The sequence below is a fragment of the Nerophis ophidion genome, linkage group LG12 (genome assembly GCF_033978795.1).
Source record: "Nerophis ophidion isolate RoL-2023_Sa linkage group LG12, RoL_Noph_v1.0, whole genome shotgun sequence".
NCBI lineage: Eukaryota > Metazoa > Chordata > Actinopteri > Syngnathiformes > Syngnathidae > Nerophis > Nerophis ophidion.
Genome location: NC_084622.1, coordinates 64,636,899 through 64,653,918, shown reverse-complemented (window position 1 = coordinate 64,653,918; position 17,020 = coordinate 64,636,899). Strand labels below are relative to the sequence as shown.

Here is a 17,020-nt window from a genome sequence, read left to right as displayed (position 1 = left end):
CATGTCAACCGGCAGGTTTCGGTGAGAAAATAGTGGTAATAAGTCGTCTCTTATTGAGACATAAGCGGCGAGCTTGCCTCGTTCCTCCTGCACCTGTCAAAGAGGCAGCTGCGACTCTCTTTCCTCCCCCGACCGTCGGATGCTTCCATTGTTGTTAGAGGGGGCAAAAAAAAAATCTCAGACCGGCCTGACCGGCTGCCCTCGCCTCATCGAGAAACGTGGCTTCCCTCAGAGACACTGGGGGTCACCACACCCCTCCGACTTTCAGGTTGTACAGGTACGACCATATAATCTCACTAAAACACTAGTAACACAATAAGCAGATAAAGGATTTTCCAGAATTATCCTAGTAAATTTGTCTAATAACATCTGAATCGCTCTGCCGTCTAGTTTTTTTTCTAGTCCTTCACTCTCACTTTCCTCATCCACAAATCTTTCATCCTCGCTCAAATTAATGGGAAAATAGTCGCTTTCTCGGTCTGAATCGCTTTCGCTGCTGGTGGCCATTATTGTAAACAATGTGAGGATGTGAGGAGCTCTACAACCTGTGACGTCACACGCACATCGTCTGCTACTTCCGGTACAGGCAAGGCTTTTTTATTAGCGACCAAAAGTTGCGAACTTTATCATCGATGTTCTCTACTAAATCCTTTCAGCAAAAATATGGCGATATGGTGAAATGATGAAGTATGACACATAGAATGGAGCTGCTATCCCCGTTTAAATAAGAACATCTCATTTCAGTAGGCCTTTAAATGTGCACACACTATGCAACTAAATGGGCCCTAGTGTGTATGTTGTGAATCTGTGTTGGCCCTGCAATGAGGTGGCGACTTGTCCAGGGAGTACCCCGCCTTCCGAACGAATGCAGCTGAGATAGGACCCAGCACCCCTCGCCACCCCCAAAAGGGACCAGCTGTATAAAATGGATGGATGACAACTGAAAGTATTTTATCTCCACTTCCTGACTGTGTTTTGAATTACGATTGTTTTTTAGTTTTATTTTTGATGATATTTTAATTTTCTGTAAAGCACTTTGAAATGTCTGGTGTACTAATTGTGTTCTATAACCAAACTTGCCTTGCCTAATGAGACAAAACTAATGCGATTGTTAGCAAGCCAATGTTTTGGTAAGTGTTACCTGCAAAGCAAGTAAGTGCTGGCCTCCTTTTGGGTGGATAAAGAATTGTTGATTTCAAAATGTGGAAATTGTGTAATTTCAAAAGTAAACAATAATGAATGTTTTTCTCTGCAGGTATTTAAAAACCTTAAGCTCTTCATGGAGAACAAGGACCCTGGAGATGAACTTTTTGACCGCCTCAATGTGAGTCCCTCGATTATCTCCTTGCTTTTGTTTTATTACTGTTTTTGTCCTTGCATTACACAGATGAGAATGACTACCGGGGCGCTAATTAATTTAAAACCTCTTCTCACTCCGGCGCTTAACAAAGGCATGCGGTAAATTTAGGCCTGCGCTTAAAAATTTGAGTGTGATGTAAGGATACCATCATGAAAAGCACATTTATTATGGTCTTTACTTTACTTATAAATGAAGTCCATGTGCAGCTCCTTCTGATCAAAAGCATCGATAACTTGTTTATAGAAGTCTTCCTTATCTTTCTTCAGTTTTAAAAGTCTCTCTGTCTCGATGGAGATCTTCCTTTATTACCTCCTGCTTCGATCGAAAGTCCAGTTTAGAAAACTTTTATTTTAGATATGTAATCCTCCATGTTAAAAGTGCAAGCGAGAGGAAAAAATAAACACACGCTGCTCACTCTTGCTGCTTGTTGTCACTTCTTCTGCAGCCGAGTAGTCGCAAGAAGGATCACTAGCGCCCTCTACCACCAGGAGGCGGGAGTCATTGAATGACTCATATTTGACACACGCAGCTATGGTGTATAAATAAAACATAGCTGCTTACTGTTCTTTTTAGCATATTCAATAGCTTGGACCTTAAATCCTACTGAATAGCTCTTAATCTTCTTCCCTTTATGCGATTTCAAATGATTGAAATCAGCCTCCTCCATTTTGAAAATGATGACATGGGAAGTGTCACTCGTGACGTGACGAGTTTGACCCTGCGGAAATTGTAGACACGCTAATGAAAATAATATTTTGCGAAACGAGTTTGAGTTTAATCCTGACCCGGCGGTAATGCTAAGCATGCGCTAATTATTTTGCGAAACGAGTTTGACGCATAATATATACCCGGCGGCAATTCAAGGGAATACGGTATTTAGTTACGTAAAAAAAATGAGTTGTTCATTGAAACAACCCCGTAGTCCAGGGGTCGGGAACCTTTTTGGCTGAGAGAGCCAAGAAACCAAATATTTTAGAATGTATTTCCATAAGAGCCATATAATATATTTTTTTACACTGAACACAACTAATCACGTGCATTTTTAAGTAAAACCAACATTTCTAGAGTATAATAAGTCTGTTATTCTCTGTAATAACATTGTTATTCTGAAGCTAACTGTGGAGGGGGTGTGGCCTGCGGGCCTGCAGTGAAGCGGGGTGTGCCAGGACCGGCCTTGAAATCAGCGACAGGTGCGTACATGGCCCACCTGGGCCTTGTTATCTAATCACCTGTCGCTCTGTTATAAGCAGCAGCCAGGAGGAGAAACGGGGTTGGGGCTGGAGCCAGAGTGCGAGCGATAACGAAAAAGAAAAAGACAATTGCTGGAAAGCAACTGAGAGACTTATTGAAAAATAAAACAATATTGTAACCCTGAAACAGGCTCTCATGTCGGTGCTTGGTGGTCTGAAGAACCCCCAGGAGGGCAAGCCCAACACTAATTAATAATAAATAAATCACTTTTTACCATTAACGCAACTTCTTGAACAGGCGCGCTAGAAAACGGATGGATGGATTAAAATGCACGAGAATGTTTCATTCACGGAATTATTCATTACTTATCGTGTTAAGCAATGTCAGCTCGGGTTTATCTGAGAGCCAGATGCAGTCATCAAAAGAGCCACATCTGGCTCTAGAACCATAGGTTCCCTACCCCTGCCGTAGTCCATTAAATTGTGGAAGTTTGCCAAGAAAAGACGTGATCAAAGGGAGTGTTTTGTTCCATGATCCTGGGTGCAGAAGACTGACCGGGTCTAAATATCATAAGATGAGACATGGGTTGGTTCTAATGAAAGGTACTGATGAGCAGACGGATTTCTGCAAGCCTGGGGAGTTAAAGGATCTTAAACACACTGCCGGATAAAAACGAAACTGCACAAGTGTGAACATGCCGGCTGGATGAATTTCCCCTCATAAAAATGTGTCTTTTCGATCATGTCCTCCGGCTGCAGGCAACAGATTCCCAATTTCAACAGTCATTTCCCCACCGGGACAGCGAAATTCTCAGGGTCGTTATTTGTCATGGAAAACATAACCCAAACTAACAGATTGTCCTCACCGAGGGAGCACTCATTCAGAATCACTTCTGGTAGTCAGTCCGAGGACAGGCGGCCCCCACCTTTAAGGGCCTCTTTAGAGCTGGAGGTAGTTGAATTAGCATTTCATTACAAAATAGTTAAATGAAGGAGGGGGAATGTCACAGAGATAAGGCACAAGAGGGTCTGAAAGTTAGCCACCTGCAGCTTTTCCGAAAAGCCTTAGACTTGGAAAAAGGATGTGAGGCGGATGGCGGGCGTATTAACATGCAGCAACTGAAGGGTGGAGCACGCCGTTTCTGCTCTCTAGCTTGCAGTCTGCCAGGAAATGTCAGCTTGTGTTGGAGGTGGCTTGATAATGGAGGCTGTAGGGAGCTCTGATTGACACACAGGAAAGTCAGGCAAAAAGCTGAAAGACGGACGTGTGAAGGATTTGCGTAAAGTAGGCGTTAAATGTTGTCTGGAAAAGTCTGATAGAGGAGAATGATGTTTTAACATCGGGCGGTTGGAATATACAGTAATACAGTAATTGTTATCACCAGGAAAGATGACATCACCTACCTAGGTTCCGTTCTAGAGGAACCCGTGGCTCGAGAGCCAGATGTGGCTCTTTTGATGACTGAATCTGGCTCTCGGATAAATCTTAGTGGACGTTGCTTATTACGGCGAGTAATGAATAATTCCGCTGGTGATCACAGTGTCAAAAAATAACGTTCAAAATATAAAACATTCTCATGCATTTTAATCCACCCATCCGGTTTCTACCGCACCTGTTCAAGAAGTCGCATTAATGGTAAGAAGTTTTTTATTTATTGTCGGTTAGCTTCAGAATAACAATGTTATTAAAAAGAATGAGACTTATTATACTCTAAAAATGTTGGTCTTTCTTAAAAATGCATGCATTTATTTGTATTCAGTGTTAAAAAAAATTATATGGCTCTCATGGAAATACTTTTTAAAGATATTTGGCTTGTATGGCTCTCTCAGCCAAAAAGGTTCCCGACCCCTGTTCTAGAGGCTAATCTTTCCTGTGATAAAATGGCAACCAATGTGATCAAAGAGGTCAACCAAAGAACGAGATTCCTCTACAGAATCTCCTCTCTGGTCAACAAAAGTACCTTGAAGATTCTAGCGGGAACTCTCATTCAACCCTTCTTCGATTACGCTTGCACCTCCTGGTACCCCAGCACCTCCAAAACCCTCAAATCTAGACTCCAAACATCCCAGAACAAGCTAGTCCGGTTACTTTTAGACCTCCATTCAGATCACACCTCACTCCAACCCACTTCTCCAAAGTGGGCTGGCTCAGGGTGGAGGACAGAGTCAAACAACTTGCACTGAGCCTGGTCTATAAAATCCGCTACACCTCCCTGATACCGAAGTACATGTCAAACTACTTCCTTAACGTAAATGACCGCCACAACCACAACACCAGGGGGAGCTCCACAAACCACGTTAAACCCAGATTCCGATCTAACAAAGGTCTTAACTCATTCTCTTTCTATGCCACATCAATGTGGAATGCACTCCCAACAGGTATAAAAGTAAGTGCATCTCTATATTCCTTCAAAAGCGCTCTAAAACAACACCTCCAGGCAACTTCAACACTTTACTAATACCCTCCTCCATTCACATCCCATCTCCCCGGATTATAAACAACTCAAATGTACTTCTAATGTATATACTTGTTCTTATGCTATGTGAACTCACTATGTTCTCTGCTGGCTGTACATATCCTACTAAATAAGACCTACACTGTTTCAATGTCCACATTTCTCTGTTGATGCAATTGTTGATGACTGAAGTACTGATATCAACCAAAGCTCCTCATCCCACCCCCCGGATTGTAAATAATGTAAATAATTCAATGTATATACTATGATGATTAACTTGTGTGATGACTGTATTATGCTGATAGTATATATTTGTACCATGAATTGATTAACGTGGACCCCGACTTAAACAAGTTGAAAAACGTATTGGGGTGTTACCATTTAGTGGTCAATTGTAGGGAATATGTACTGTACTGTGCAATCTACTAATAAAAGTATCAATCAATCAAAAGGAGTTAGACGGATAAGGGAGGCTACAAACTAGGGCTGGGTGGTATACCGCTGTTCTATTTAATACCAGGATATTTTGGAAAGCGGTAAATATTTCATTCGATACCGCCATACCTGTATCGTTTGATGTGCCTTTGTTACGACTGTTTGCGCCTGACAGGCGAAGCACAGGGCATTTCCTTTGGCTCACCTCCACCCTTTGGGTGTTTACGGAGGCTTCTCTGACTGCGGTGTAGGACTGGGCGATATATGGAGTATATCGGTATTTGTACCATGAATTGATTAAAGGGGAACATTATCACCAAACCTATGCAAGCGTCAATATATACCTTGATGTTGCAGAAAAAAGACCATGTATTTTTTTAACCGATTTCCGAACTCTAAATGGGTGAATTTTGGCAAATTAAACGCCTTTCTGTTTATCGGTCTTTTAGCGATGACGTCAGAACGTGACGTCACCGAGGTAACACACCCGCCATTTTCATTTTCACATTACAAACACCCGTCTCAGCTCTGTTATTTTCCGTTTTTTCGACTATTTTTTGGAACCTTGGAGACATCATGCCTGGTGGGTGTGTTGTCGGAGGGTGTAACAACACTAACAGGGAGGGATTCAAGTTGCACCACTGGCAAGAAATCTGCCGCCAGACCCCCATTGAATGTACCAGAGTGTCTTCACATTTGAGCGGCGATGCTAAGACAGACATGGCACAGAGATGTATGGATAACCTGCAGATGCATTTGCAACCATTAAGTCAACCAAATCACAAAGGTGAGTTTTGTTGATGTTGTTGACTTATGTGCTAATCAGACATATTTGGTCACGGCATGACTGCCAGCTAATCGATGCTAACATGCTACGCTAACCGATGCTAACATGCTATTTACGCTAGCTGTATGTACATTTGAAACTAGATACCCACATTTAATGCGAAACAAACCCTTACCAATCGACGGATTTAAGTTGCTCCAGTGTCACAAGATGCGAAAGTCCTGATCGTTTGGTCCGCACATTTTACCGGCGATGCTAATAAGGCAGCCATGCTATGGGCCACTTCATTAGGTACACCCACGCTATGGCCGAATAGCGTCAATAGCTATTCGCTCAATAGCTTCAGTTTCTTCTTCAATTTTGTTTTCGCTATCTGCCTCCATACTCCGACCATCTGTTTCAATACATGCGTAATCTGTTGAATCGCTTAAGCCGCTGAAATACGATTCTGAATCCGAGCTAATGTCGCTATATCTTGCTGTGGTAACCGCCATGTTGTTTGTATTGGCAGCACTGTGTGACGTCACAGGGAAATGGATAGTCGCATCTCAAATAGCGAAAATCAAGAACTTTAAAGCTTTATTTAGGGATATTCCGGGACCGGTAAAATTTTGAAAAAAAAAACAAAAAATACAACAAGCCACTGGAAACTGATTTTTATTGTTTTTGACCCTTTTGAAATTGTGATAATGTTCCCCTTTAAAGAAAGCGAAAATCAGGCACTTTGAAGCAGTTTTTCGGGATATTCCGGGAGGTGTAAAATTTCGAAAAAAACTTGGAAAAATAAAATAAGCCACTGGGAACTGATTTTTATTGGTTTTTTAACCCTTCTGAAATGGTGATAATGTTCCCCTTTAAAGTCATATATTGACATGGACTTGCAGTGGAAAATAAATGAAAGCTGCTATCATAGCAAAAAGTCAGTATTTGCAATAAGGAAGAATGTGCCAGTAGTATGTTGAGAATAAATTGTAGTGTATGGGGAAATTAGAGCTACAGTAATGATGGCAGCTACTAATACCTGCAGGAAATGCCACGGACAAACACGCACACATTTTGAGCTCGCCATGACAAGGGAGTGTGAGGGCAATCATGCTCGCCCCTCGGACTTGGCAGAGATCTTCATTAACATGGCCGAAGAAGGAAAGGTACCTCATTAACGAGGTAGAGGCAGCTGTAGCTGTGTGTAGCTCCGCTTTATGACATATACCGTACTGTGTGTATATATATATATATGTATGTATAGTACACTGTATGTACACATGTCCCATCTCCCCACATGCTGCATTTAATAGGCTCCTGCAGTTTTACACACATTCATGCAAATGTGTGGCTTCAGACCGCTGGGTCTTGGCCCTGCTTTGATTAAACCAATCTTTATCATTATTGCAATTTCAAATTTGAATAATTCATTTTTTTTTTTTGCCAGACCTGTAAAATGACCCCCTCGTGTTGACACTAGAAGCTCTGTGGTCTTGCATCCCTGCTGCGGTGCTGAAGTTGCAGCCAATGGCTACTTCTGCCTTACATCCAACTTATAATACCGACACATTGCCACCTTTGCAAAATACCACAGTGCCATCTAGTGGTAGTAAGAAGGTACTCCATCTGGTGAAGCCAGCAGCTTGGTGCACTGTTTGTTGCATCTCGGCTTGGGAGATAAGGCCTTATTTTAATATGTTAATATTTTTAGGCCATATCGCGATACAGTGGGGCAAAAAAGTATTTAGTCAGCCAGCGATTGTGCAAGTTCTCCCACTTCAAATGATGACAGAGGTCTGTCATTTTCATCATAGGTACACTTCAACTGTGAGAGACAATGTGAAAAAAAAAATTCTAGGAATTTTAAAGAATTTATTTGTAAATGATGGTGGAAAATAAGAATTTGGTCAAGCATTCAAAGCTCTCACTGATGGAAGGAGGTTTTGGCTCCAAATCTCAGGATACATGGCCCCATTCATTCTTTCCTTAACACGGATCAATCGTCCTGTCCCCTTAGCAGAAAAACAGCCCCAAAGCATGATGTTTCCACCCCCATGCTTCACAGTAGGTGTGGTGTTCTTGGGATGCAACTCAGTATTCTTCTTCCTCCAAACACGACGAGTTGAGTTTATACCAAAAAGTTCTATTTTGGTTTCATCTGACCACATGACATTCTCCCAATCCTCTGCTGTATCATCCATGTATCCATTTTGGTATCAACTCAATCTGACTACAAAAAATGTATTTTATATAGACAACATATAGTAGCAACCACTGAATTGAATTATATTATATATATTATTGTATTATATGTTGTGTATATATATATTGTATATGTATAGGGGTGGGACCTAATAAGTTTACTTCTTCCCACTCCCTTTTGAGCCAATCTTGACATCTACAAAAGATTAGTCACATGTAATGTTTTCAATGTAGGTGTAAAAATAATGTATCTATATATTTCTTTTTTATTTTATGTCATTTTCTTGTTTTGTTTGCATGGCTCAAAATAAACCATTCATTCATTCATTCATTTTCTATATCGCACAGAGACAAACCCGCGATATATCGCCCAGCCCTAGTTGCATCCTCATGGTAAATTGTATATTTATTTTCTACCTTTTTTCTGTTTTTTCCCCCATGCTAGACCAACTTGGTGAACAAGCACCTGAGTACCCTCATGCCAGGTCTGACTGCAAAGGTCTTCAGGACATACAACGCCTCCATTACACTGCAACAGCAACTCAAAGAACTCTCAAGTGGTAATGAGTCATCTAATCTCCTTCTAAACAACCCTCCTGATTTTTACAGGAAAATTCCGAATTTCAGTGCCCCCCCAAAAAAAATCTCCTGGGGCAACCATTCTCCCAAATTTCCACCCGGACAACAATATTGAGGGCGTGCCTAAAAGGTACTGCTTCTAGCATCCTCTACAACCTGTCGTCACGTCCACTTTTCCTCAACTGCTCTTTGAGCTGAGTCATTTACGGAAGGTTTTTTGTTGAGAATAAATGATGAAAAAAACACTTAATTGGACGGTTTAAAAGAGAAGGAAACACGAAAAAAAAGAATTACATTTTGAAACATAGTTTATCTCCAATTTCGACTCTTTAAAATTCAAAATTCAACCGAAAAATAGGAAGAGAAAAACTAGCTAGTTCGAATCTTTTTACAAATTTACAAAATAATTTATGGAACATCATTAGTAATTTTTCCTGATTAAGATTAATTTTAATGACATGTTTTAAATAGGTTAAAATCCAATCTGCACTTTGTTAGAATATATAACAAATTGGACCAAGCTATATTTCTAACAAAGACAAATCATTATTTCTTCTAGATTTTCCGGAAACAAAAATTTTAAAAGACATTCAAAAGTCTTTGAAATAAGATTTAAATTTGATTCTTAAGATTTTTTAGAATTGCCAAAATATTTTTGGGGAATTTTAATCATAAGTTTGCAGAAACATTTCACAAATATTCTTCGTCAAAAAAACAGAAGCTAAAATGAAGAATTAATTTAAAATTGGTTTTATTATTATTTACAAAAAAAAAAAATACTTGAACATTGATTTAAATTGTCAGGAAAGAGGAGGAAGGAATTTAAAAGGTAAAAAGGTATATGTGTTTAAAAACCCTAAAATCATTTTTAAGGTTGTGTTTTTTTCTCTAAAATTGTCTTTCTGAAAGTTATAAGAAGCAAAGTAAAAAAAAAATGCATTTATTTAAACAAGTGAAGACCAAGTCTTTAAAATATTTTCTTGGATTTTCAAATTCTATTTGACTTTTGTCTCTCTTAGAATTAAAAATGTCGAGCAAAGCGAGACCAGCTTGCTAGTAAATAAATACAATTTAAAAAAAAAGAGGCAGCTCACTGGTAAGTGCTGCTATTTGAGCTGAGTCATTTACGGAAGGTTTTTTGTAGAGAATAAATGATGAAAAAAACACTTAATTGGACGGTTTAAAAGAGAAGGAAACACGAAAAAAAAGAATTACATTTTGAAACATAGTTTATCTCCAATTTCGACTCTTTAAAATTCAAAATTCAACCGAAAAATAGGAAGAGAAAAACTAGCTAGTTCGAATCTTTTTACAAATTTACGGAACATCATTAGTAATTTTTCCTGATTAAGATTAATTTTAGAATTTTGATGACATGTTTTAAATAGGTTAAAATCCAATCTGCACTTTGTTAGAATATATAACAAATTGGACCAAGCTATATTTCTAACAAAGACAAATCATTATTTCTTCTAGATTTTCCGGAAACAAAAATTTTAAAAGACATTCAAAAGACTTTGAAATAAGATTTAAATTTGATTCTAAAGATTTTTTAGAATTGCCAAAATATTTTGGGGGAATTTTAATCATAAGTTTGAAGAAATATTTCACAAATATTCTTCGTCAAAAAAACAGAAGCTAAAATGAAGAATTAATTTAAAATTGGTTTTATTATTATTTACAAAAAAAAAAAATACTTGAACATTGATTTAAATTGTCAGGAAAGAGGAGGAAGGAATTTAAAAGGTAAAAAGGGATGCGTTTAAAAATCCTAAAATCATTTTTAAGGTTGTGTTTTTTTCTCTAAAATTGTCTTTCTGAAAGTTATAAGAAGCAAAGTAAAAAAAAAAAATGCATTTATTTAAACAAGTGAAGACCAAGTCTTTAAAATATTTTCTTGGATTTTCAAATTCTATTTGAGTTTTGTCTCTCTTAGAATTAAAAACGTCGAGCAAAGCGAAACCAGCTTGCTCGTAAATAAATACAATTTAAAAAATAGAGGCAGCTCACTGGTAAGTGCTGCTATTTGAGCTATTTTTAGAACAGGCCAGCGGGCGACTCATCTGGTCCTTACGGGCTTTCATGTTATTTGTGTGCATTTGATTGATTGATTCTTTTATCAGTAGATTGCACAGTACAGAACATATTCCGTACAATTAACCACTGAAATGTAACACCCCAATAAGTTTTTCAACGTAAATCAATTCATGGTAAATTGTTGCATTACCACCAGCTGCCTGTCAAGTACAGTATGTGTCATGACTAAATGCAATTTATCGGTTTGTCACCTTCCAAAGGGTGTGATACTGAAGTGGAGAAGCTGCTAGCCTACAACAGAGCAAACCGAGCGGTTGCAATTCTGTGCAACCACCAGCGGGCGCCACCAAAGACCTTTGAGCAGTCCATGGCTAACCTTCAGACCAAGGTATGATGCAGTACTGATGGGTGCAAAATATGGTTTTTCTTTGGATTGAATTCTTCCTCTTAAGAACTTCTACTTTAATTTCAGGACATCTTTCAAAAGGCGGTTAATTTTGTTTCATAAGTCGTTTATTATTTGAGGTGTTATCAAAACTGGTGCTGGAATTAGGACAGCTTGAAAGTACTTTTAGTACCAAGTTCTACTGGGAGCACTGTTTTGTGTCTGTAGATAGGATGGGTTGTATTGTACAGGCACCAAAATTATTTTGATACTTTTCTAAATAAAGGGGACCACACCAAATTGCATTATTTTAACAAAAAATGTTACGGTACATTAAACATACGTTTCTTCTTGCAAGTTTGTCTTTAAATAAGATAGTGAACATACGAGACAACTTGTCTTTTATTAGTAAGTGAGCAAACAAAGGCTCCTAATTTAGCTGCTGACATATGCAGTTACATATTGTCATTTAATATTTTGTCAAAATTGTGAGGGACAAACTGTAAAAAAGGACAATTAATCCACTTGTTCATTTACTGTTAATATCTGCTTACTTTCTATTTGAACATGTTCTATCTACACTTCTGTTAAAATATAATAATCACATATTCTTCTGTTGTTTGGATACTTCACATTAGTTTTGGATGATACCAAAAATGTGGTATCAATCCGATCCCAAGTAGTTACAGCAGGGGTCTCAAACTCAATTTCCCTGGGGGCCACTGGATGCAGAAGCCGGGCCGCAAGAAAAGATTTCTTAAAAAAATCCAACATGCACTTTTTAATGAATTTCCATTCTTTCAATGGCTTTCCCGCCCTAGCAACATACTTGGCAACTCTCGCGATCTTTCCGGGAAACACCCGAATATCAGTGCCCCTCCCGACAATCATTCTCCCGGTTTTCACCCGGACAACAATATTAAGGGCGTGCCGTGTTGGCACTGCCTTTAGCGTCCTCTACAACCTGCCGTCTCATCCGCTTTTCCACAATAAATGAGGCTTCTGCAGACCCACGTAAGTGAATGCAAGACATACTTGGTCAACAGCCATACAGGTCACACTGAAGGTTGCCATATAGACAACTTTGTCACTGTTACAAATATGCGCCACACTGTGAACCCACACCAAACAAGATTGACAAACACATTTTGGCAGAACATCCGCACCGTAACACAACATAAACAATACCAAGAATCCAATGCAGCCCTAACTCTTCCGGGCTACAATAGAGAGCGGGGTTGGGAGGGGGCGGGGGTGTATATTGTAGTACAGGTTAAAGAGAACGCTTAAGGCAGTGCCTCCACGGTGCCCCCTTAATATTGTTTGGGTGAAATTCAGAAGAATAATTACCCCTGGAGGGGCACTGAAAATTGTGAGTCTCCCGGGAAAATCGAGGGTATACAAGTAGGACGCTGTAAAGGACCATTCATACAAAACTAGCGGGCCGCACCAATATTAAATTTCATATTAAGGTGCATGCTGCAAAATAACGTCTCGCGGGCTGATTGAGACCCCTGAGTTACAAGATCATAAATTGGTCATATTCAAATACCTCATGTGTCAAGGGACATTTAAACATAATATAATTTTTTTTAAAAACGAAAGATGTTGTGATGCCAAAATACATCAACGTAATCATAGTAGTATTGACTAGATACACTCCTGTACTTGGTATCATTACAGTGGATGTTAGGTGTAGATCCACCAATGGTGTTTGTCTACATTTTGACGCCGGTGTGCTACGGTGTGTAGTGAAGCATGTTTAGCTATTCCTTGTCCTGCAGGGATGATACTGTAGTCCGATGGAGCGGTACTTTTCAGAGGCAGTATAGTACAGAATATGATTCATTAGTATCGCGGTACTATAGTAATACCGTACAACCCTAGTTGGAACTATGTTACTTTGTATTGGAAATGATTTTTAGCATGCACGTGCATGTATGAGCCAGTCATCCCCACAACAAGAGGATAGTGAAAATGAAGGAACTTACTGACTACAAAGTTGTATAAGAGAGGAGCATTGACTATAAATGACAGTATTTAACACAACACACCTGTCTTTGTATGATCCACCCAGATTGATGGCAGAAAGGAGCAGCTGGCCCTTGCCAAGAAGGAGTTGAAGAAGGCCAAGAAGGATGCCAAGGCTAAAGACAGCTCAGACCCCAAGTTGACTAAGTATTGCACAAGTAGCCACTAAGATTTTAAAAATACCCAGGTCAAAAATTGGTTGTCCAAGAGGAACTTTGAAAGGCTGAAATTTCCAGACTAACTTTAATCAAGCTATAACTATCACTCATCTAACAGCTTGGATAATCAGCTTGATTTTGGAACGCTCCACTTTTTATTAATATCCTGAAGTTTAGCATCCATCCATCCATTTCCTACCGCTTATTCCCTTTCGGGGTCGCGGGGGCGCTGGCGCCTATCTCAGCTACAATCGGGCAGAAGGCGGGGTACACCCTGGACAAGTCGCCATCTCGTCGCAGTTTAGCATATTAAACAATTTTAACACCATTAAAACACAACCAAATTTTCAACCACAACCAGGGTTCGAACCCAAAATCTTCTGAACTGCACTACAAGTACTAATGACGCCCACCACGGAGCCACTGGAAGTGATGCAGGAAAATTAGCATTTTTACTAGAGATGGGGCTTCACGGTGGAAGAGGGGTTAGTGCGTCTGCCTCACAATACAAAGGTCCTGCAGTCCTGGGTTCAAATCCAGGCTCGGGATCTTTCTGTGTGGAGTTTGCATGTTCTCCCCGTGACTGCGTGGGTTCCCTCCGGGTACTCCGGCTTCCTCCCACTTCCAAAGACATGCACCTGGGGATAGGTTGATTGGCAACACTAAATGGTCCCTAGTGTGTGAATGTTGTCTGTCTATCTGTGTTGGCCCTGTGATGAGGTGGCGACTTGTCCAGGGTGTACCCCGCCTTCCGCCCGATTGTAGCTGAGATAGGCGCCAGCGCCCCCCGCGACCCCAAAAGGGAATAAGCGGTAGAAAATGGATGGATGGATACTAGAGATGTCCGATAATGGCTTTTTTGCCAATATTCAGATATTGTCCAACTCTTAATTACCGATACTGATATCAACCGATACCGATATATACAGTTGTGGAATTAACACATTATTATGCCTAATTTTGTTGTGATGCTCCGCTGGATGCATTAAACAATGTAACAAGGTTTCCAAAATAAAGCAACTCAAGTTATGGAAAAAACTGCCCACATGGCACTGCCATATTTATTATTGAAGTCACAAAGTGTATTATTTTTTTTAACATGCCTGAGAGAGCATGAGGAGGTTGGGAGCAGGGGGTGGCGGAGGTGTATATTGTAGTGTCCCGGAAGAGTTAGTGCTACAAGGGGTTCTGGGTATTTGTTCTGTTGTGTTTATGTTGTGTTACGGTGCGGATGTTCTCCCGAAATGTGTTTGTCATTCTTGTTTGGTGTGGGTCCACAGTGTGGCACATATTTGTAACAGTGTTAAAAGTTGTTTATACGGCCACCCCTCAGTGTGACCTGTATGGCTGTTGACCAAGTATGCTTGCATTCACTTGTGTGTGTCAAAAGCCGCAGATATTTTGTGACTGGGCCGGAACGCGTAGGCAGTGCCTTTAAGGTTTATTAGCGCTCTGTACTTCTCCCTACGTCCGTGTTCCACTCCGTACAGCGGCATTTTTAAAAAGTCATACATTTTACTTTTTGAAACAGATACCGATAATTTCCGATATTATTTTAAAGCATTTATCCGCCGATTATATCAGCAGTCCGATATGATCAGACATCTCTATTCGTAAACAAATATTCCTAATTTACAGAATTTAAACTTTTTACAATTTAGAGTCTTAAATGAACCCAACGTGTGTATTTTTTGATTGTGGGAGGCATCTGGAGTACCTAGACAAAACACAGATTTCTAATTTCTTTATAATATCCAAATGTAATGTATTTTGGCTCATTTTAGGTAGACATAGTCAGTGTATATAATTCTGTCACATTTTTACTTGCCCCTGTGGGTTTTTGTTTATTTTACACTCAGGCTAGTGGAGCGGAAGAAAGCAGCTGTAAAGCGCTGTGAGGACCAACTGCTAAAGCTGGAGGTCCAGGCCACTGACCGAGAGGAAAACAAGCAGATTGCACTGGGTACCTCGAAGCTTAACTACCTGGATCCACGCATCACTGTGGCTTGGTAAGCATTCTTAACTCACTTGATAGCCTGAAATGACAAAATGATGCACATTGAGGAGCCTGCATCACTACATGTATGAATATACAGACATTATTCATTAATCTGGTGTTGGGAAATCTGTTAAGGTCACCAACGTGGTGCCCGCGGGAACCAGGTAGCCCGTAAGGACCAGATGAGTCGCCCGCTGGCCTGTTCTAAAAATAGCTCAAATAGCAGCACTTACCAGTGAGCTGCCTCTATTTTTTAAATTGTATTTATTTACTAGCAAGCTGGTCTCGCTTTGCTTGACATTTTTCATTCTAAGAGAGACAAAACTCAAATAGAATTTTAAAATCCAAGAAAATATTTTAAAGACTTGGTCTTCACTTATTTAAATTCATTGATTTTTTTTACTTTGCTTCTTATAATATTTAGAAAGACAATTTTAGAGAAAAAATACAACCTTAAAAATAATTTTAGGATTTTTAAACACATAACATTTTTACCTTTTAAATTCCTTCCTCTTTTTTCCTGACAATTTAAATCAATGTTCAACTTTTTTTTTTATTGTAAAGAATAATACATTTTAATTTAATTCTTCATTTTAACTTCTGTTTTTTCGACGAATATTTGTGAAATATATTTTCAAACTTATGATTAAAATTAAAAAAAAATATTCTGGCAAGTCTAGAAAATCTTTTGAATCAAATTTAAATCTTATTTCAAAGTATTGAATTTCTTTAAAAAGTTTTGGTTTGGAAAATCTAGAAGAAATAAAGATTTGTCTTTGTTAGAAATATAGCTTGGTCCAATTTGTTATATATTCTAACAAATCCAGATTGGATTTTAACCTATTTAAAACATGTCATCAAACTTCTAAAATTAATCTTAATCAGGAAAAATTACTAATGATGTTCCATAAATTATTTTTACATTTTTTTTAAAAAGATTCGAATTAGCTAGTTTTTCCCTTCTTTTTTTTTGATTGAATTTAGAATTTTAAAGAGTCGAAATTGGAGATAAACTGTTTCAAAATTTAATTTTCATTTTTTTCCTGTTTTCCCCTTTTTTTAAACTGTTCAATTAAGTGTTTTTTTTCATCACTTATTCTCTACAAAAAACCTTCTGTAAAAGGATAAAAAATGTACGACGGAATGAGAGACAGAAATACCCATTTTTTTATACATATATATAGATTTATTTATTAAAGGTAAATTGAGCAAATTGGCTATTTCTGGCAATTTATTTAAGTGTGTATCAAACTGGTAGCCCTTGGCATTAATCAGTACCCAAGAAGTAGCTCTTGGTTTCAAAAAGGTTGGTGACCCCTGCTCTATCATTACATTAGAATTATAGTATGCACTGGACCCAAACATGTCTCTTTATGAATAACTGTCGCAAATATACTGCAACATATTTTTACTTAAAGC

At 38.9% G+C, this 17,020-nt stretch overlaps 1 protein-coding gene across 3 annotated transcripts in view; it reads left to right on the top strand.

The window, feature by feature from the left end:
* Positions 1-17,020, top strand: part of zgc:173742 (DNA topoisomerase I, mitochondrial) — an 84,847-nt gene that overhangs the window by 67,306 nt on the left and 521 nt on the right. For all 3 annotated transcript variants that reach the window (XM_061917986.1, XM_061917985.1, XM_061917984.1), the window contains exons 14-18: positions 1,256-1,324; positions 8,858-8,972; positions 11,289-11,416; positions 13,491-13,591; positions 15,462-15,611. In XM_061917986.1, coding sequence (XP_061773970.1) covers positions 1,256-1,324; positions 8,858-8,972; positions 11,289-11,416; positions 13,491-13,591; positions 15,462-15,611 — 563 coding nt within the window. The remainder of the gene's footprint in view (positions 1-1,255; positions 1,325-8,857; positions 8,973-11,288; positions 11,417-13,490; positions 13,592-15,461; positions 15,612-17,020) is intronic.